General features: G+C 42.0%; 1 protein-coding gene across 1 annotated transcript in view; it reads left to right on the top strand.

The window, feature by feature from the left end:
- The first annotated feature begins 2,146 nt into the window (after window positions 1-2,146).
- SLC5A12 (solute carrier family 5 member 12) overlaps window positions 2,147-22,989 on the top strand; it is a 50,289-nt gene continuing 29,446 nt past the window's right edge. The window contains exons 1-3 of the mRNA XM_018564093.1: window positions 2,147-2,160; window positions 8,536-8,927; window positions 20,955-21,020. Of these exons, the coding sequence (XP_018419595.1) occupies window positions 8,571-8,927; window positions 20,955-21,020 (423 nt within the window). The 5' untranslated portion in view covers window positions 2,147-2,160; window positions 8,536-8,570. The remainder of the gene's footprint in view (window positions 2,161-8,535; window positions 8,928-20,954; window positions 21,021-22,989) is intronic.

Below are 22,989 nucleotides of genomic sequence, written 5' to 3'. Positions count from 1 at the left end.
TTTTTTTTTGACAGCAGCAGAGCCGCCGGACAATAGGAAACTATTGGCGGAGCTAGCTGTCACTGCTAGCTCCGCACAATCGTTTTCTATTTACTTTTTTTTCACTTTTTTCACTCTTTTTCTGTTCTGCTCGGTCCCTCCGAGCATTCGGCTATTCACTCACTGCTGTTCGCGATCTTTAAGAATAGCTCGAACAGCAGTGAGTAGCCTGCCGGAGGTTCGGCTCAGCCAATCCAGATGTTGGATTGGCTGAGTCGAACTCCTTCTGCACTTTGGGTCGGCCGAACATGCTGAGCATGTTCGGCCGACCCGAAGCAAGCTGATGTACGGCTGATTTCAGCCGATGTACGGCTGAAATTAGCCGTACCAGCCTGAAGTGAATAGCCGAACAGTGTTCGGCTCACTTCACTTCAGATCGGTCATTCACTCGGCTGCCCTCGGCAGCTTCATGAATAGACCCCTTTGTAACATTCTATCATTTTTGGTCCCTATCTAGCTACTGGCCAATGGAGTATATACATCCAAAGTTTACACAGCCTTCCAACCTTTCTGGCACCTCCAGCAAGCCCAGCCGTCATCAGCAAGGAGAGCGGGAGATTAACCTGCCATAGAAAGCAGTGCCTGGGCTGTGTGGCTTACATGGGATGCTGGCCAGGGCTACACATATATTCTACAGTTGCAATGGGAGTTTTTGACATTTTGTATAAGAACATACTGTATTTGAGCACTACTTTATAAAATGACTTATTTGAGCCATTTTTTCATTATAATATTGTTGTATTTATGTCACGATAGTATATTTCCTGGCCTGGGGGACCTGGAGAGGGTGAAGATTGGTACAGGGGGGCCTGGGGTGTCTGGAGAGGGTGAAGACTGCTACAGTGGGGCTGGGAGAGGGTGAAGACTGGTACAGGGCAGTCCTGTAGCTGGTGGTACTCTGCATTGCTGTATAATGTGTAGCTGTGAATTGTAGTCCTCTACAGCTGGTAGCATTCTGGGTTGCTCTATAATGTACTGCTGGGATTTGTAGTCCTCTATAGCCGGTGGTATTCTGCATTGTTGTATAATGTATTGCTGGGATTTGCGGTCCTTTATAGCTGGTGGTATGCTGCATTGCTGTATAATGTAGTGCTGGGATATGTAGTCCTCTATACAGTGGCAGAACTACCAGGATCACAGCTGCCACAGCTGTGACCAGGCACTAGCATTCCACCACTTAAAGGGGGCCTGGACAGGAGGAAGAGTCAGCGGCAATGTCAGCAATTACTGGTCTGCCCTTCCTTCAGTCTGGGGCCCTCCATCCTTCACACTGCATCTGGACCGTGTGTATCACAAAGTCCACAGCAAAAAAACCACAGTAGTATGCAGTGTGTGATTGCATCCCAGACTCCACAGCAATAAAACATCCTAAGTCCCAAATTAAAAGCAAAGTACAAAAAAGTACCACCAGTCACAACAAAAATCAAATATTTATGTCAGAGTGTTCTATAGTATCTAAAAACATGAGTTTCAGGTGTATCCCTGTTCCAGTGATGACTCTAGCAGAAAATCTCCTAGGCACACATGGCCTTCAGACATACAGCCTGAACAAAGTGAGGTATAATACGCCTAGGCCTGGGCTTCAGCCTTGGGGTCTCAATCCAGACACAGAGCCTTTTCACAGAGCTCCTTTTTCCCCAAGCAGAAGTGGAGAACATTGCCTCCATGTTTTCTTTTAGCCAGGTCCAATTCACTGCCGACAAGCACGTTAGAGGCGACAGAACAAATTACAGATTATACAGTATGGACCAACCGCTGACACAAGACTCTGGATCCTTCTCCACAGAGCTGCAGGTTATGTGATAGAGCTCACGCCAGAGTACTATCTTTTGCAAGGCAAAATGAGCATGTTCATTTTGCAAGGTGAATTTTCACTTAGCTTAGTGAATGTGATGAAAATTTACTTTGCAAAGAATACTCAATTATGTGCAAGGAAAACAAAAATACAGGATTTGTGCTTTTGCACATGATTAATGTGCAAACAAGTGAACACAGATACATACATTCAACATAGCTTCTCCATATTCACTCCATAAGCTATAAAAAAAAATCCATTTTGCAAAGGAAACATGCTCTACGCCATTAGTAAATCAAGGTCATTGACATCATTTTTATGAGCATGTTCCAAACATGAGATTTATGGGTTGCCACAAATGCCTTAAATTGCATTTTTATTTTTCAGAAGCAATCAGTACAAGAGGTTAAAGAAATTAAATGGTAAAATTAAAGTGTTTGCAAGATGCCGTCCAAGTCTGTACGTCTGTGTTCTTACATAAGCTAGCATAACCTGGCACATGGACAGGGGAAGGTGAGCTAGAGCTCAGCTTTCTGAACTGTGTTCTTAAATTGCCTACCATTAAACTAAGGCTGTATAATGGCATAGTTTGTGGTATATGACCTCCGCCTATAATAATAATAATAATAAAGTTAGAAATAAGTTTTAACTACATTTAAAATTATATTGTGCACTTAATGTAAGTTGCCTCTTCTATTAGCATCTTGTTTTGCTGGATATATACCGACTGAGTGCCATTTTCTTTAGTACTATTCCTTTTTTTATCTTTTGTATATATACATAAAAACTTTCAGAGTGATACAATTGTGGAGACAAATAGTTTCAAGCAATATTCCAAATACTATCAGGGTTACTCATAAAAGGGTGAAGAGTTTGGAGAAGGCAGGAGACGTGAACAGTCTAGGACAACATCGCTGAACTGGGAAGTCAGCTGAATTGGAGAATTTTTCCAAATCAGCTATGTTGTCCTAGATTGTTCACTTCTCCTGCCTTCTCCAAACGCTTCACCCTTTTGTGAATAACTCTGTATATATTTACATTTCCTGTATACCATACTGCAGACAGACTATCACTGACTGTAAGTAGCACCTGTGTTACATGATGCCGTATATCAAGATACATATCAAGAAGCTTGTGTTGGGATCCTTCCCAGGGTTCCCACTTGCCAGCTCACTAAGTGCCAGCTCACTAATTAAGTTTAGCTGACTAATTAATGCAGTTCAATCATGGCTTTCAGTGACCATGACCCACTAGAATAACATCTCATCTCTACTGATTCATCAATATTAAGCCTCAAGGCTGTTTTGTTACACAACAGCAAAGTACACCCTTCAATACATGTTGACTATGCTGCACACATGAAGGAAACATTCAAAAACATGGAACGGTTGTTGAAGCACATCCAGTACCACCAAGTACAACTGGGCTATTTGTGGACATCTAAAGTAGTGCCACTGCTGTTTGGAATGCAGCTTGGATATACCAAGTACTGTTGTTTTATCTCTGAATGAACAGACGTGCAAAAAAGTCACATTGCATTAAAAAGGAATGGCCATGCCAAAAGAATTTGGTTCCAGGACAAAAAAATGGGCACATAAACCACTTGATGACCCAGCAGAGATATTTTTATCTCCTCTTCACCTAAAACTCAGACTGATGAGAAATTTTGTGAGAGTGATAACCACCTCCTGTCCGGCCGTTGTAAATAAATGGCCGGACAGGACACTGTTGAATGCGAGTGGGCATTTTAAAACATCCTCACCTGCTCCTGCGCATGCACAGCCGTGCATGTGCACGAGCGATAAACTGTAGCCCTTTTAAACAGGCAGTGACGGCTGTTTACATACAAGCATTCGGGTGGCCATCGAGCCACCTGATCGCTTGTATTGTAAATGCAAGTGTGCGGTCTGTGTGAGTCCTCCATCGCCACTGTCAACGGCAAGGCGGGTCTATATGCTGAGATCAGAGGGAGGTCAGCATGATCCCAGCTGCTGATCTCCGCTCCAATCACTGGCATTGCATGACAGAATTAATTTCAGGCAAAGTACTGCAGCACTGAATGCTAAAAAATGGCCTGAACAGGAAGGGGGTTTAACACCCCAGTCAGCAAGTGGTTAAAGAAGGTATTTTCTTGGTCTATAGATCAGTTATGTCATCAATGATAAAAGGTTTGAAGATCTGTTCGTCCCCATTCACACCAGGGTGACAGCGTTTCAGCTGTTTTCGTGCATTTTTTAGTGTGGCTTTGCACGTTTTTAATGTGAGTTTCAGCGTGTATTACAGGTGTTTTTTGTTCATATGTCAGTGTCTTTTTTAAGCTCGTTTTCAGTTGTCCAATGGGAGTAGGCTCAGCTGCTAAAAACACACATAAAAACACACGGAATAGCGCAAACATGTGCTGATCATTGAAGCCTATGGAGCAAAACGAGCTGATCAGTGCGACAAAACAAGCTCAGGGCCTATTTCAAGCGACAGGGGTATTTGAATGCTTGATTCCACGCGTTTGCATGAATGGCCACTATAGGATTGTATGGGATTTTATTTGCAAGCATTTCAGCGTGGAAAAATCTGCGCAACGAAACCACCCTGGTGAGAATGGGGTCTTAGTGGGAGTGGGCATTCAAGGATGTTATTGAGAATTGGCAACTACAGTGCACCAAACTACATTCAGCTGGTTGACAAACTTATTACAGCATACAAGACCATAAAGTGCAGCATGTCACTGAAAATTTACTTCCTGCATTCACACTTGGACTTTTTTCCCCAAAAATCTAGGTGCAGTCAGTGATGAACATGATGAACATGGTGAACCAGGACATTGCCATAATGGAAAAACAATATCACAGCAACTGGAATCCATCAATACTGGCCGACTATTGCTGCACACTGCAACAAGATGCACCAGGCACTGACGACAACCACAAATCAGGAACAAAAATGTTTTAGTCCTCTTGAGCTTGTGCTACATATTGGAAATGATGCATTATATTTAAATTAACTTTATGCAATTAAACACGCTCTAGTGATTAAAAGAGAAATGTCATATTTCTCAAGATTACTCCATGATACAGTCATTCTGTATGTAAATAGTGTTGTGTAGTTTTCAGGAAGCAAAACGTTTGATAAAACTTGTCCATTGTTATTGAAAAAAAATTGAAAGTTTAATACTACTTTAAAGAAAAATGAACTTTTATTGCCAATTATATTTATTTTTTGTGTGTTTATCATGCCTTACTTGAATAAACAGGAACCATACCGCACTCCTTACCGGGATTCCCACTTGATGAAGATGGGTGCTCGAAATGACTGCGGATGGCACCGCCACACATGAACAGTAGAAAAATGTCACCAGCACACCATGAGTTGAAAAAGCAAAATATTTTATTGCCAGTAGCTGTATCTCATCTCACATTCATTTTCACGTTTGGTTTTCACTTATATGTCACTTATATTTGTTGTTCCATCCATAATTTTCCTGCCTAGTGGTTTTTTGCATACCCTATACATAATGTTGTTGTTGTAATGCAATTATTTCATCTGCACATGGTAAAATTTTTAAATCTCAATAACACATAGGGGGGCCCTGTCCGAGTGGGGCAGAGCAACCCTCTTTATAGTATGGACATGTGCAAACGGTGCATATGCGGTTGCATTATAGGTGCATTGTTGATTGATATACTATTGCATTTCTGCCATAAGGCTTCATTATTGCCTGTTTCTGTTATAGGGTTTCATTACTGCCTTTTTTTCCATTCGGCACCTCCCACAGTAATTATACACCTAACAGCCAGCGTTTGATCTAACTTTTATGATCAAACTGACTGTATGAGTGGTTTACTATCACCCCAATGCTCAAGGTAAAATTTGCATTGTGAGCCCTTGGGCTACTGACCCTGGGTGATTCACACTTTTATGTGCTGTTTGGAGTCACTGATGGTTTAATAGATATGGCTGGTATTTACATCATTCTGCACACGTCCTTTTTAAATACTTAACGGCAGGTGTGATGTCATACCAACGCCCTAGGGGGATGGGAGTGGTTTCACAGCACCCAGTTGATTGGTATGTCTAGGTATATATTGTTGTATGTCTTTCACTTCACTGTTATCTCTAAGCCTGATGAAGGGGACCCTGCGAGGCCCCGAAAGCGCTTGCCAATGAGATACAGCTACTGGCAATAAAATATTTTGCTTTTTCAACTCATGGTGTGCTGGTGACATTTTTCTACTGTTTATCATGCCTTAATCACAGATGTTACACTGTGTTCTCATTATTATGCTAACAGGTGTTATTTCCTTAATGGTTATGTTATTCAGTGATTTACTGCACTAATCTGCTGATTATTACCATGTAAGTTACATGCATCACTGTCTGATAGAATCATTAACTGTGTGTAATCACTTCTAGAACATGAACATTTATCTAAGAATGGAAAGGGGACTTTCATTAGATTGTAAAGATTTTACTCATTGCTGCAATACGAAGATGTGTAAATTTGTAGTTCTGGAAGAAAGACAGACAATGATACAAAAAGTAAAAAATAAAAAATGCAAATGAACATGAATCAACTGGTACATAAAAAGGAAGTGCGGATCACAAGCCAGTAAGGCTTATACTCACTAGGGGTAACAACTTTACCCCCTTTCACTAAAAATCACATCAGTATGCAGCTCTGCATGCTGATTTAACCACTTCAAGACCAGGTGTTTAGACCCCCTTCCTGGCCAGGCCATTTTTCAGTATTCAGCGCTGCAGTACTTTGACTGACGTTTATTCCGTCATGCAACGCTGCACTGAAATGAATGTTATACCATTTTTTGGGGACAAATAAAGCTTTCTTTTGGTGGTATTTAATCACCACTGGGGTTTTTATTGTTTACTATATTAAGGAAAAATTATTGAAATTTTTTGGGAATTTTTTTTTTTTCCGTTTTGTTAGGAAACAATGATTATTAACCATAGTTTTGGTAACATATAAAAGACGGGGTCACGTCGGGTAAATAGACACCAAACATGTCATGCTTTAAAATTGCGCGCACCCACGAAATCGCAAAAAACTACCATACCCAAAATTGACCATAGGCGACGCTTTAAAAGCTTTTACAGCTCATCAGTTTAGTGTTATCAGTGATTGATGGCCATAGAACTATTGCTCTCATTCCGACATTCATAATGATATGTAACGTGCGGCACAATGGGCGAAATCGTTGTTTTCGCACGTATGCGCACCCGACGCCTGTTTGCATGCGTGTATGTATGGGGGAGACTTTAAAAAAAATTATAATAATTTAATATTTCTTTTTTATTTGTAACTTTACATTTGGGGGGGGACACTTAATTTTTTTTTCCTATTTTTGTTTCACTTAACTTTATTGCTATCACATAGGGGGGTTAGAAAACCTCCTTATGTGATAGCAAAATATGTGACAGGTCATACTTATGAAGACATCATTGTCACCTAGGACCCCCCTGAAGAAGCTGATGAAGCAGAGATCTGCTTCATCAGCTTCTCTCCTGCATCTGAAGCTGGAGAGTGACACGAGAATGCGGAAGTGATGTATTATACAACACTTCCGCATTCTGACAGTGGAGATGGGACCGGAGGGAGCTCGTGTACCGAGCTCCCTCTGATCCCCTGTGACAGAGGCCGTATGCTGGTCCTGGGCTCGCACCGGGCACAGCGGAGCCCGGGACCAGCTTGACAGCGGGAGGGGTGGAGCCAGGGGAGGGGGGTGGGCGCAATTCATGTGACCTCATACAAGCGATCTGCCAGCTCTATAGCCGGCGGATCACTTGTATATTAACGGGCATCACTGCCTGTTTTCAAATAACGGGGGCGTGGCTGAGCGGACGTCTAAAGACGCCCGCTCAGATCTAGATAGCTCCTGGCCGGCCGTTTTTTTACAACGGCCGGCCGGGAAGTGGTTAAAATTATCTTACATCCATTAGTTAAACAACCATGTTTTTCATTTACTTACAAATAGAGTTTATCTACCTCCTGGTCCGTTTTGGCACAAATGATGTGCCCAAGCGTTGCATCCCGGCATCTGTCTTAGACTATTGCTGCTCTGATTCCTCCCCCTACCTTCCCCAACAGGGTCACTTTAACATCATACAAAGAGCTAAAGGAAGACAGTGTCATGCCATGCATAAGAATATAGGGTTATGCATTTGGGACTTTAAGAATATGCTGAGACACAGTGTAACACTGCAATGGCTGTATTCATACAACCGTTTTGATGAGCCATACATCATGTAGTCCATATAGTCATGCTAAATTATTATCTCTCCATGAATAAACATCTTTAATGATTTTGACGTTGATATGGGACCATAGTGCACAGATTTGGGACTTTGGTGCTTCTACCCTCTACCTTAAAAGGAACACGATTTGCAGTTAAGTGTTATAAAACACAAGTTTAGCCAAATAACTAATGACACACTTAAATAAATACTCAATTTTGAATTAGCCACTCAAGGAATGGGTTCCCTTATCTAGTCTATCTAACCATAGCATCCATAGTAGAAGAACTATGGCCTGTGGGTGGTGGAAGTGGCAGAATTGCTGAGTTACATTATTCAAAGTAATAGTTAACTCAACTAAAAAAAAATGCATAAAAGGCACTGAGTGTCCTCTGCCCTCTTTAATGCCAGTGAAGAATATGTTTCCCTTTCCCTAAGTGAAGGAATTGACTTGGAAGTTTTTTGGTTTTGCTAACTGTATTTTTGTAGCACAATGTCTCAATTTGTTGTACCTAAAATTATTACCTTTGCTGCTTGGGACTTTGTTGTATTTGCATCCCTATTTTTAGTATCTGCAAGCATTGGTGTATTTTTTGCCATAAAAGAGAGAAAAAAGACAACATCTGCAGATTTTCTTATTGGTGGAAGATCGATGACATGTGGACCAGTAGCTTTGTCTCTAACTGCCAGCTTTATGTCAGCAGTGACAATTTTAGGTGCTCCTGCAGAGGTATACCGTTTTGGAGCATCCTTTGTCTTGTTTTTCATAGCCTACACCTTTGTGGTTCTTTTTACGGCAGAGCTCTTCCTCCCTGTCTTTTACCGTTCGGGAATCACTAGTACTTATGAGGTAGGTGTGTCATTTAATTACTCTGCTGAACAACAATGTACCATTCAAGTGTTTGTACTATTTAAAGGACAGATACAATAGTGGACTGAAGCTGTCTGACATGAAAAGCTTTCATAATTTTAGCCAAAATAGCTATAAAAATTTTATATTTAAGATATACATCCTTGACATTGTATTAGTAATTTTGCTGTTTTAATAATGCAAGGTTAAGTTAGGCTGAACAGTTCCTCTCAGCCATACACAGCTTGAATGTTTAGCCAATTCCTGCCAAATCAGCCAATGAGGTGTGGAGCCATGGGTGTCCCTCTCAACACTACCCTGCTCCAAAAAAAAAAAATCAATTTCAAAACGCAAAGGTAGAGGTTTGTCAGCACAACAGTGTATGCATCCAATTAAATACAGTCACTCTTTTGCCATTCAGGCAGCTGGGGGTGTCAGCAGCTCTCTAAATACAATGGTGGACAGTGCTGATTTCTCCTTCTACGTTGTTTAGCTTGAATGGGGAATCAAGTGAAGTCTCTTGTTCAGGCTGGACGAAAATGATCTGCACATGTATGGCTAGCCATGGCCTCACTCACCCTTCTGGGAAATCCCAGGTGGCCAAACTACTTTTCTGAGCTTGAAATATTTCACTTCCTTCCAACCTCTCCATGAATTGCATTTTTTTTAGATTATGTGAAAGATATGTTTCTAAAGTTCACAACTACAGCATGTATACAAAAGCTGCAGTTCATGCAAGGAAATTGGTAGATTTTACATTTGTCTAAGCTTACTGTGTAGCCTATCACTTTCTACAGGCTGTCATTATTGACTTATCTCTTTCATAAGATTAAGGAAAGGAATCAATCTTTGTCATAAAATGTCTCTCTACAATATGTTCTCATAATCTCCTTGAACTTTAAGAGTTTGTGCAAATGGGCATTTGTGCTTTGCTGCTGATGGGTGTTTGTGGAACATATTGAAAGATTGTGAACACAGCGTTTGAATTTTAAATTGATCATATGAAGAGGAAGTATTGTATCTTTCATTCAAAGGAGGACTGGGCTGGTAGGCCAGTACTGATAAGACATGTTAGGCTGGAGGACCTTAGTGAACATGCCTTACTATTCAAATATTGATCAGAGCAGGGCCCCAAGTCAGTGACACATGCTGGTCATCACATTAAGCCTTGTCTTTAAGAAACACCCACCTTTCATTGTGCCCATCAATAAATGTGGCACCATGGTACACTTTTTGTGGTATACTTTCTTCAGCATTGAATGGCAATATGTCATTAAATGGACTATTGCTTAATTACCACGATGGTGTGCTGGTGACATTATTTCTTAATTTGTGTTATTCACCCACCCATTTGCATGGGTCTCTTGGATGTTCCGGTAAGGAGTTCAGCAAGACCTCTGGTTCTTAATACTTTCTTCAGCTTAATACTTCCTACCATGAATGGGCTAGCTAGTTGTCTTTTCCTCACAGGCCAAAAGTTATCAATCCTCCCCATCTATTTGTTGTTGCTTTGTCCACACAACTGTAGGAACCCTGCCAGTCTGAGCTTTATTTTGTTATCTGTGCACATTCAATTTCTTTTAAGCCATTTGGGTTTTCTTGCTGCTGTTGAGTGTTCTCCAGTATTTAAGGTGAGAAGTAAGAATGTAGTGGGTTATGAATTTTTTTTCTGCCATGGACAATCACTGAGGGGTTTATTCAAGTGAGAAATATGATAAATATGTAGGGGGATTTATTGAGGAAGAGGATACCTATTAGGGGTGACTCTCTTGGGTTCCTGCTTGGAGAGGATGCAATTGTAGGGGGCAGAGGCCTAAAGATGCCTAAAGAACCTAAAGCTGGCCTGTGGCGGAGGTCAAAGAGAAGGTGGCTACCCAGAGGGAGCATCTTCTGTGGATTATGCTGTGCAGTATGGTGCCTACTTGTAAGGATATTGCATTGGGATTTCTGTTTCCAACTATGCTCAACTATTCAAGTTACTTGTGACTGTGCTGCCATATAAAGTCAAAGAGCCAATCTATTAAGAGAGGCTGCTACTGAGATATTGGATCCACCATCAACTTTTCTGTAAGTAGAAGCTCTTGAAGGGCGATTGCAAAGTTTGCTGTGAATTAAGGGCCTGGAATTATAATCACTGGCTTTTGATGCATCCTGCATCCTAATCCGCTCTCTACAAGTTTAATAAATACATGACAGAAAGGACTAATGGGTTCTAGCCCCTCTCAATGTTATCTAAAACAAAACAATACACATAAGGAATTCTGACTTTCCTCTGACTTATCTGCATAATTGTTTTAGGTCAGCCACTCAGCATAACAACCAGTCAACTAGAATTTTCAAGTAGTCAACACAGCAGTCTCCATGTTTCTCTTATGACAAGTTTATTTTAAGATCAGGGTAAAATCCAGTGGGTAATATGCATAAGATTGTGAACCTAAGCATCACTGTTGCTACCCTTCTTTCTTCTTGTTTATCAACTGTGGCATTACATTATTTCTCATATTCTCTTATCTGCTGTTTGGGATCTATTGTACTTATTAGGCATATGTAAAATGATGAAACTTTATCACACTTTGAAAAAATGACCACCCCAAGGCTATCAATGATCTTTGTGTAATATTGCTGAAGGTGCATTTTTCTGCACCCCCTTCCCCGATGCCCTCAGATGGCTGCCCATGCAGCCTTATGCTAGTGCCAGCCCTGGGCATTCTTCCCACTGACCACTAAAGTAAAGAGCATTGTTCCCAATGACTACCAACATAAGGGGCATTCATTCTGACTACCAACATAAGGGGCATTCTTCTCACTGACCAACAACAAAAGGGCCATTCATCCCACTGACCACCAATGTAAGGTACATTCTTCCCACTGACTACCAACGTAAGGAACATTCTTCCCACTGATTACCAATGTAAGGAGCATTCTCCCCACTAACCACCAATGTAATGAACATTCTCCACACTGACCACCAATGTAAGGAGGTTTCTTCCCTTTGACCACCAACATAAGGAACATTCTTCCCACTGACCACCAATGTAAAGAGCATTCTTCGCACTGACCACCAATGTAAGGAGCATAGTTCCCACTGATCACCAATGTAAGATGCATTCTTCCCACGGACCACCAATGTAAAGAGCGATGTAAGTAACTCAGTTCCCGATCTTCACTCTGCAGAGAGTGGTGACTGTCAGTCTTCACTCCCTGCAGGGATTCCCCCTCCCCTCTCCATTCCTCCAGCGCCCCTGAAGGTACAGATGAAGCAGGGACAGGCACAGCTGGCTCTGGCTCTAGAGAGGCAGAGTCAGCTGTCAATCAGGTGGTGGGTTGGATCCCAACAATATTGTCAGGATCTTTCCTGGCTGCAGGACAGCTTTGCACTGTAATAGTGGCAGGAGTTGCTTGGCCACGCACAGAGCAGCTTGGATCCTTGGATCCCCACTGCCTCTGCCCATACAGGTGGGGGACAGAAGCAGGGATCCGAGGAGAAGCTGCAGGCTGTGCCGCTCCTCTGCTCTTTGCTGCCTCGGTGGCCTTGTAGGGAATCCGGCCCTGCTTGCAGCTTATGTCATAGCATGCCGGGGGCAGATCCAGAGTCTTGTCTCAGGAAGGGAACTGCAAGAAAAGAAGGTGTTGCTTACAGAACCCAATATTCCAAAAATACATTACATTGCAGTTGTTTGTTATGTATAACAGCAATTGTGCCTTTTTTAACAAATCCTGACACTTTTGTGTGCAGGATTTGTTAATTTGACCAAGCCTGAAGGAAGTGGGGCCTGGCAACCAGCAATGTCAGCAGTTACCAGGGCCCCCTTCCTTCTGTCCCTGTCTCAAGTGGCAGAACACAAGGGCCCAGTCGCAGCTGCAACTGCTGTGACCCTGGTAGTTCTGCCACTGTATAGAGCACTACAAATCCCAGCAATACATTATGCAGCGATGCAGAATACCACCTGCTATAGATGACTACAAATCTCAGAAATACATTATACAGCAATGCAGAAAACCATCAGCTATAGAGGAGCACAAATCCCATCAATACATTATACAACAATGCAGAATACCACCAGCTATAAAGGACTACAAATCTCTCTGCAGAGAGTGGTGACTGTCAGTCTTCACTCCCTGCAGGGATTCCCCCTCCCCTCTCCATTCCTCCAGCGCCCCTGAAGGTACAGATGAAGCAGGGACAGGCACAGCTGGCTCTGGCTCTAGAGAGGCAGAGTCAGCTGTCAATCAGGTGGTGGGTTGGATCCCAACAATATTGTCAGGATCTTTCCTGGCTGCAGGACAGCTTTGCACTGTAATAGTGGCAGGAGTTGCTTGGCCACGCACAGAGCAGCTTGGATCCTTGGATCCCCACTGCCTCTGCCCATACAGGTGGGGGACAGAAGCAGGGATCCGAGGAGAAGCTGCAGGCTGTGCCGCTCCTCTGCTCTTTGCTGCCTCGGTGGCCTTGTAGGGAATCCGGCCCTGCTTGCAGCTTATGTCATAGCATGCCGGGGGCAGATCCAGAGTCTTGTCTCAGGAAGGGAACTGCAAGAAAAGAAGGTGTTGCTTACAGAACCCAATATTCCAAAAATACATTACATTGCAGTTGTTTGTTATGTATAACAGCAATTGTGCCTTTTTTAACAAATCCTGACACTTTTGTGTGCAGGATTTGTTAATTTGACCAAGCCTGAAGGAAGTGGGGCCTGGCAACCAGCAATGTCAGCAGTTACCAGGGCCCCCTTCCTTCTGTCCCTGTCTCAAGTGGCAGAACACAAGGGCCCAGTCGCAGCTGCAACTGCTGTGACCCTGGTAGTTCTGCCACTGTATAGAGCACTACAAATCCCAGCAATACATTATGCAGCGATGCAGAATACCACCTGCTATAGATGACTACAAATCTCAGAAATACATTATACAGCAATGCAGAAAACCATCAGCTATAGAGGAGCACAAATCCCATCAATACATTATACAACAATGCAGAATACCACCAGCTATAAAGGACTACAAATCCCAGCAATACTTTTTTAAGCAATGCAAAATACCCTGATCTATAGAGGGCTGGTGCTGGGTCCCAAATTCTGGTCTAGGTAGCTCTGGGCCAGTCCCTGGTCACACTGATAGCACACGGCCCACGCCTGCTCCTCACTGATGAGTTCCTGCTAGGTTTTCATGAAAACATCCCGCATCCCCCCCATAAAAATGGCCCTGTTGCCCCTTCCCCCCAGATCTGCCAATAACATGACCTTTGATCCTAGCTATGGGGTACAGAGCACACATATCTTCTCATCTCAGCTATGAGATACAAGGCTCACCTAACCTCCCATCCCATCTATGGGGTAGAGAGCTCACCTGACCTCCCATCCCAGCTATGGAGTACAGAGCTCACCTGACCTCCAATCCTAATTATGGGGTACAAACCTCACCTGACCACCCATTCCATGTATTGGGTACAGAGCTCACTTAACTTTGCATCCTGGCTAGGCTATGGGGTACAGAGCTCATCTGACCTCTCCCCCTGCAATCCTCCGGCCAAAGCTCCTAGCCTTGGGTGGCTCTCTACTTGCCACTGTGCCCACTCTCTCTTCTCCCCCACCGTCTCTGTGTCCACTGACCCCCCTTCAGCTCTTCCCCTGCCACTGTGCCCACCTATCTCCTCTACCACCACCACCTCTATGTCCACTGACCCTTTTCTGACTCTTCTTCTGCCACTGTGCCAACCTCTCTCCTTTCCACCACCACCCCTCTGTCCACTGATCACCCTCTGGCCACTGTGCCCACCTCTCTACCTGTTCCACCACCACCTCTGTGTCACTGATCCCCCTCTGGCTCTTCCTCTGCCACTGTGCCACCTTTCTTCTGCCCCGAGCACCTCAGTGTCACTTATCCCCCCTCCGGCTCTTCCCCGGCCACTGTGCCACCTTTATGCTTACCCTCCACCACCTTGGTGTCACTGATCCCCCTTCAGCTCTTCCCTTTCCACTGTGCCAACTTTCTCCTTCACCCCCACCACCTATGTGTCCCTGATCCCCTCCCCTGCTCTCCCCTCTCACTTGGATTCTCTTCTCAGTACAGACTACAGAGCTTACCTTACCTATCCCGGTGTGATCCTGCTATTGCGGCTCTCTACGTACACACATTAGGCAACTGCGAGGCCGCAGCATGTGCTGAGGCTGCCATCTAATTTGCCTGCCTACAGTGCAGCTTCTGTGCCCTAATTGATCGGTGCGACCAAGCCAGCCGAGCAGAGCGGTGGAGGGAGTGGCAATTTTCTCGGGGGGGGGGGCAATTGCCCTGTTGCCCCCCCTGGATCCGCCACTGTAGTGAGCCATGTTGGCTGCTGGGCATCTCTGTTGCCATGGTGCCCTTTGCGGCCGCACAACTCGCACACCCCAAAGGCCGGCCCTGGCTGTATACCTATTAGGACTAAGATGTAATAATATTCCTTGTAATTAATTGTGGAGAGTAGTGAGTAGAGGTGTGGTGTGGGCTTGTTGCTACCATGGGTGAGGGGCCAAACCTGCGGCTTCAGGATTCAGGCGAATTTATGTGCAGATTAAGCAGAAAGATTTTTAATAAACCATGATTTATTGCATGGTCTTTGAATTATGACCAGTATGGTTTGCAGGGCCAATAAGGCTGATTTTTAGTTGATCCAGTCTCCTCACTATTAAATCTGTGTGTGTGTGTGGGGGGGGGTGGGGGGGCAGCCATGTGAATTTGGAAGTTGTTGCAGGAAAGCTGACAAACTGCACAGGGAGAGATTAGGGCAATTAGGAAACTATACTTTAAGTTTGTTTGCTAGCTCCTTGAGAAATCAACCCCTTTGCTGCTTTTTTATTTGTCATTATTTGGTGCCTTTGGGAATTTTGTGCTTTTGTTTTTATGGTGCTGTTGATTTGAGGTCAGCGGTCACATTTACCTGCTGTCCCATCCACTGGAAACTTTTTCCCCTGCAGTATCTTCATTCTTATAGTAAAGCTTGAGCACGTTGTTTGTAGTAAATTCACGCATAGTCTTGCTAATTAAAATTGCCCTGCTGCCCATTTACACTGCTGTGGCATTTGCACCTTTTAATTCATGTAGTAAAATACCTGCCTGTCCTTGATACAACTGTTGGCCAAATTGCACTCATTAAAAATGTTCTGCTGCTGGCAAATTTTGCACCTCTATATCATCTTTGGTCTCTTACATTTTAGGAAGAGCTTGATAGAACTGGTTTGCCTCAGCAAGAACAGAGACAGCCACAGCTACCTACTGGCCAATATCTATCTGCCTGTTAAAGTGGGTCTATTACTGATTAATACAATTGTTGCTGCTAAGGCTACTTAAAAAACAACTTTTATTTATTTTTTTCAAACTGAAATGAATCCGATTGGGGTGTTGCTGCTCTATGTTAGTCAATCTAATTGTAAAAAAAAATAAAATCATGTTTAGAGCAAAATATGTGCTGGCAGTATATGCTGTCACTGAGACTGTCCATGAAAATCATATAATTCCATCTAACTCCACATACAGCTTCAAGGCATCTTCTAAGCATGTTATTTAAACGTTTTGTGTATTTTTCAGTGTTGCCCTTCAAGCTGCATAAAACACTCTCTCCTTGCTGTAAGGTCTTTTTTTTGGCAGTACCCAGCTCCCTGTGTATTTTTTGTCCACTAGTTTGCTTATTAACCCTAAAATGCCCAGAATATAACCAACAGGATTTGCCCCCATGGAGCTTAATTGGATTCAATTCTAAGTTCAAGCTCACCAAATTTCAAACAAGATTGATCAAACCCTTGCTAATCGAACCACGCACATTCACCCATTACCTTCTCTATACACTACATATGTAACCTGTATAGTTCTGAAGGATAGATTTTGCATAACCAGGCAACTTACTGCTTATATTAGTAGTCAGTGGAAAAGTTCCCCTATACATTGGTTGTCCATATAAACGTGCTCCCTTACACTGGAGGTCAGTGGGAAAGTTTTCTTTATGTTTGTGTCCAGTAGGATAGGTGCCCTCTTCCAGTGGAAAAGAAGACCCTTTAATTTGGTGATCAGTGGAAGGAATGCCTGGGTGCATTTCTCAAGGAACCATTAGCAATCTCTGAAGTAATCCCAGGTTTCCACATAGCACTGGCTGACCTAGAAATCAAAAGGCAAATATTGGTATCATACTATTTTACAATTGAGGAAAGGCAGTATATATTTCTTTCAAATTTACTGCAGCTGAATATCAGGTTTCATAATACCTTAGTTCTAGGTGACAATCAGATAATATCCACTGATCTAAGTAATATTTAACTAAATAAAAAAGTGAACGATACAAGACTGTTGTAAAATAATCAAGCAATGTTATTGGCCATCTGTCATCCCTGGGCCTCGCCTGAGAACTTGTGAAGACACAATTTATAGTCTGATAACTTCTCAATATATCTCTTTGCACTTGGAAGCAACTACAGCTGTTTACACAATACATGCTCCCGATTTTTATTGAACACTACATTTACTACATGGATGCAATATAGATATTTTACTTGTTTAAACATCTGGAAAAGAAAGCGACAAGGAAAACAAGATGACCATGTATGAAAAGCCCGAGATCAGTAACTTTTCAGTGTGGGACTATGTTGTGTTTGCAGCTCTCTTAGTGGTTTCGGCAGGCATTGGAGTCTTCTTTGCAATTAAAGAAAGGAGAAATAAAACATCAAATGAATTCTTGGTTGGTGGGAGACAGATGACTTGTGGACCTGTGGCTCTGTCACTGACTGCTAGTTTTATGTCTGCAATAACTGTTCTGGGGACTCCATCAGAAGTTGTTCGCTTTGGAGCATACTACTTCTTTTTTGCTATTTCCTATACGTTTGTGATCACGATTTCTGCTGAACTCTTTATACCAGTATTTTACAGGTCTGGCATTACTAGCACTTACGAAGTAAGTAACAAGAAAATAAACTTGATTCAATGAAATTACATTTCCGTACTTTATAAAACTGTTTGTTAGACACTGACTAAAGCAAAAATGTTGGGTATTCTAAAGGAACCTTCTATTGTGTTTACATTATTGTAGTATTGTCTTTTATGTAGTGCGGTGTGTTAATTTAGATGCAACCAGCGTGGGAGTGTCCAGGAAGTGAAGCACATCCCCAGGTCACTTAACAATTCACAAGCTCACTGAACTATGCGATCCACTGAGGAGCAAATATTCATTTACACATTAGTGTATTAAGACCCTATCCATTTTAGCTACATTACACCACTTATACCAGATTTTATTTTTTATTGTGCATGTGAACTATTCTGGCATACCACTTAAAGTAAATGCTAGTTGCCTAGCTGTCTAAGGATGAGTACTTTTTGACTCATTGGCCTGAAAGTAGCTTGCAGATTAGAAAGTCAGAATCAAGTAGGAACCCCTGATATGCATGCTTGTTTGGTTCAGTGACAATGAAAGATTTAAAGCCACTGGATCATCATGATGGCCAGGCAACTTGTATTTTCTGTATAAGCATTGGCAGCTGCCATATTCTATCAGTACGTGTTTACTTTAGAATGTAAATGTAAATTATTACTATTATTTTTTTGATTATTATTTTCTACTTGCATATGCTTATTTACAACCATTAGCATTATTGGCCAAACATGTATGCATATGGAATACATGTACAAGATTAGTAAATTGACCTGACCATACAGTAGATTTAGATCAGCTACAGTGCAAACAGTTGAATTATGATTCCGGGCCTATTCACACCAGATGCATTGCATGCAGTACTCTTTTTTAAATTGCCTTGTCTTGCGTTGCAGCTGTGCTGGGAAAAATGGCCAGCGCAGCCCTAGTGCACGACAGGGTAATTTGCCTTGTCAAGTATGGGCACAATTGTGGAATGGTCTCTTAAGGGAGTCGTGATCGAGCACAATCCAGAAATAAATGTAAACTATGGTTATTTGTACACACTGAAAATTTATTTTAATTCTTCAGTGTCATTTTGTGATAACTCCCGAAAGCCTCACAACTAGCATTTAAATTTAAGAGGTCTATTCATGAATGTTTACACACAGAATTCAAACAGCTTTCACCCATGATGCACACTTTCTTTCTAAATATATTCAATTGCAAACTGCGTGAATCATGGAATCATGAAAGTTATCTGCATTTTGTGTGCAAAAATATATATATAAATAGACCCTGAGGGTAGCAAGCCATTTCAGACAATACAGTAGTTTTAGTTCACAAATGCAAAACATATGTAATGTGGGCATTCTTTGCTTCATTTGTGTTTTTATGACTAATTGATTTTTTGATTACAAATGTACCAAAAACGATTTTATTGCTATTTGAGTTTTTTTTACTGCAAAAATAAATTCACAAAACTGTCTGTTTGGGTTATCAGTCTTTAGAATACCGTCATGGTGATGACTGTGAATTTCAGTGAGGTGTCTATTGGGCTATAGTGAATTGCCCATACAGCAGCCCTTTGGTTAGACTGAACCAAAGGGCACTGGCAGCCGAAGAAAACTAAGTCTGGATCCTTCTGCTCCTACGTGAATAACCCCCTTAATAAATAAAACTTCTTTAAAGGAGAACTATGGGGTCAGTGTTTTTCCCCATAGTTCTCCTTAGGGTAATGGGAGGACACAAACTAGCGTCCTCCCGTTACCCTAAGCTCAGTATACCGCAAGCTACAGCTCGCGGTATACTGAGACGCCGCACCTGGAGCGGATCCCGACGTAGATGACGGGATCCGCCCAGCTGCGTGAGTGACAGCTGGCTCTGCCTATCTAGAGGCAGAGCCAGCTGTACCCGCCCCCTCCCCCGTCCGTTCCGCCAGTCAGCGCAGGCAGATCGGAGCGGGGAGAGGGGAATCCAGCCCCTCCCCCTGTCACGGCAGAGAGCCGTGACAGGATCGAGAGGTGAGGGAACCCGGTATGTGTTCCCTCACCTCCCGATCTACTGAGCCGACCTGTGACAGTCTCATTGTCACAGGTCGGCTTAGAACTATGAGGTGAGTGGAAATCACTCATCTCATAGTTCTCCTTTAAGACAAAATAGCAATTTATGAAAAAGTATGGCTTTCAAAGGCTGCATTATAGCAAATACTGATTCCAGACCTAAGTACTATTTATTTATGTGAATAGAACATTTTTAGAAGAAATTATCATAAAATAAGATAACAAATTGAGTTAAAATAACATCCATCTTTGTGAATTGAGCTTAAAGCAGAGTATATCCCAAGCCAAATCTTGCATTGTTTTGTTTTGTATAGAGTTTTGGATAGAGTATAGATTGGTTGTCAGGTTGTCCATTTGGGGAGATTTTGCTTTTTTCTTGCCCTGTACAGGACAGAAACAGAGAGTGAGAGGACACCTCTCCAAAAGGTAAACAAATCACCCCTTAGCTTTGACAGTTGTTACCAGAACAAATGTCTTCATTGATAAATTCCCCTTCTACTGTTGTTCTGGTGACAACTCAAAATCATGATTTGTCCCCAATTTCAGTCCAGGTAATAGCGGTCAACTTGACACATAGAGTTGGTGAATCTTCCTTACGAGGACACAGACAGCTATAACAACCTATCAGAGGATCTAACTCCTCTACACTCCATCCAAAACAAAAACAAGTTTTGGCTTTAGTTAGAGATTAAGATACATTTTAGCACCTGTGTTGATGGGCTTGAGCTTGAAACAATAGCAGCAGTTTGATGCCTCTGAGATCATTCAAAATTCATGACAGGTGCATTTGAACCGCAGTTGACATTCTCTGACCTTCATTTGACTGAAATGCCACTTGCAACTAACCCAAACTCACCTTACTGTAGCGTGAACATCTCTGAATTCTCTTTTTGCAAAGTACACAAGTGCTATTAATTCCTCGCAATTTATAGATTTGAACTCACATAAAATAGCAATTTCGAATTGTATATGTTTTACTGTTGACTTTGTATAACCTAAGATATGCCATTAAGCTGCAGAGCTATCATTAAATGCATTGCCGAGTTATGTATTTATTCAGTCATCTAAAATATGTTCTCTCTTTTTTGTTTCCTTCAGTACCTAGAACTTCGCTTTAACAAACCTGTCCGTTTTTTTGCAACTATTATGTATATTTTACAAACGGTAAGAATCTGACACAATGGATATAATACTATCAGAGAAAGTAATTCTTTCTGGAAACAATACATTTCTCAAAACCACAAAGTATTACAATTAAATAGGGTCACAGTAATCACAAATGTGAGTTTAAAAAATAAAAAATAAAGTATCTCCGAGGTTATACTTCAATATATTCTTGTATCTATCCATGTCTTATCATTTTCTAGATAGGATACAGTTAATGTGATTCTTGCCTTTACCATACAATGGCAAACTGCTTTACTGGTTTACTTGTAATGGTAATGGTTTACTTGATTACTTGGTTTACTTGTACTGGTAATGGTTTACTTGTTTGTCTACCTTAACAAAAGTAATGTATATCTAAAACCACAAAACTGTTTTTGGTAAAGTATGGAACCTGGGTCAGGTTTTTTTTAATCATCTTTGTCGCAGTGGCAGAGATTTTCTTTCACTTCACGTAGATACAACAGGAAGTGAGAGGTCATCTTTTCAAAGTGTACCCACTGGAAGATTCTTCCTCACCTCCTGTTCTGGTGAAAGTTTTAAAATTGTGGATTTCTTATTATGTGCCAGGAAAATTGGTCACCACGACAAATTGTGAGGGTGAACCCCTCCCAGGGAAGATAACAATAAAAACACTTCCATGCTCTATACAACATTTGAAATGTTGGGGTGAAGTTACCACCTGACCTTTGAGGACACATATGGGAGATCTAATCAAGAAAACATGGAAGAATAAGAAATTCTTACAATAGTAACAATGTTTTACTTTTCATGAGAGGGCTCAGTTCCTTAACCAAGAAAGGACCCCAAAAGAAAATGTTAGTGATGCATAAAGTTTTGGTGCAGTACTGGCTTCATTTTCTCAGGATCTATCATAAGGGAGACTTTTCCCACTTGGCTCTGTTTCCTGCCAGTACAACGATAAGCTGGTTCAAGGCTGGTTCAGATGTCCAGACCCTCTCAACTAAGGTATATGTTCTAAACATATTTCCTTTGAACCATCCATGCAGGCGCATAGCTAGAAATCACAAGACTCTATAGCTAAATTGTGTATGCCCACCCCCACAAAAAAATGCCACTGAACAACACATTGCTACAGTCATGTGACACAGTGCCTGAGCTACAGCATATATTATTATATATGATATGATTACATGCAGTTAGAAAATAATCACTATCCTTGGATGCATTGATCATGTATCCATGGAGGGATTTACCAGCCCCCTAATTTCTAGGAGGGGACCCCTGGAAAAGCATATTTTCCCCATGCCGATGAGGACAAGGGTCTCTTCACCACAACCCTCACCTTGGCTTTGGCTCCCTTCACTTTGGTCCGGTTATGCCTTTGGCAGCTTAGTGAATAACCCCCAAAGTGTCCTGTACACTTCGTAACCCTGCTAATCCATAACCCTTCTTTACCTGAACACTTCATAGTGCATATTTATAAAACAGTATATGTAGGGTGATGAACACTGCAGCAGATTGGCCTTCTTTCTTTTCTCAACTTGTTTCACTCCAAAACATGGGCTTCATCAGGAGATAGGTGATCAAATCAAAATCAATCCAGACCAAATTCCAAAGGAAGGAGATAGGCCAATATCCCGTGTCTTGGTGGGGCACCATGGAAGAGGGAAAGAACACACCGTCAGCCAACAACGACTACTACCGCCAGTTAAGGATCTGATGTGACAAGAGGACTGGCTCCTTCTAAGTGTTTGAGGTCCTGGCAGGTTCCTCCCATTTAAATTGGTCCAGCAATGCTTTGAATGCCTATCTCCTGATGAAGTCCCAAAGGAAGAAGGTCAATCTGCTGCACCATTTGTCACCCTACATATGAATACAACAAGTGTTGGAAAGTGATACATATATCTGCACCCAAATGACAGTATGATGATGTTGTAACCTTTATTTTTATTGTGCATATGTATATGCACAATAAAAATAAGGGTTACAATATCATTATATATTA

Source organism: Nanorana parkeri, unplaced genomic scaffold (assembly GCF_000935625.1).
Source record: "Nanorana parkeri isolate BGI_ZX_2015 unplaced genomic scaffold, ASM93562v1 scaffold724, whole genome shotgun sequence".
NCBI lineage: Eukaryota > Metazoa > Chordata > Amphibia > Anura > Dicroglossidae > Nanorana > Nanorana parkeri.
The sequence above is the reverse complement of the archived record's forward strand: the minus strand, read 5'-3'. Positions and strand labels throughout refer to the sequence as shown.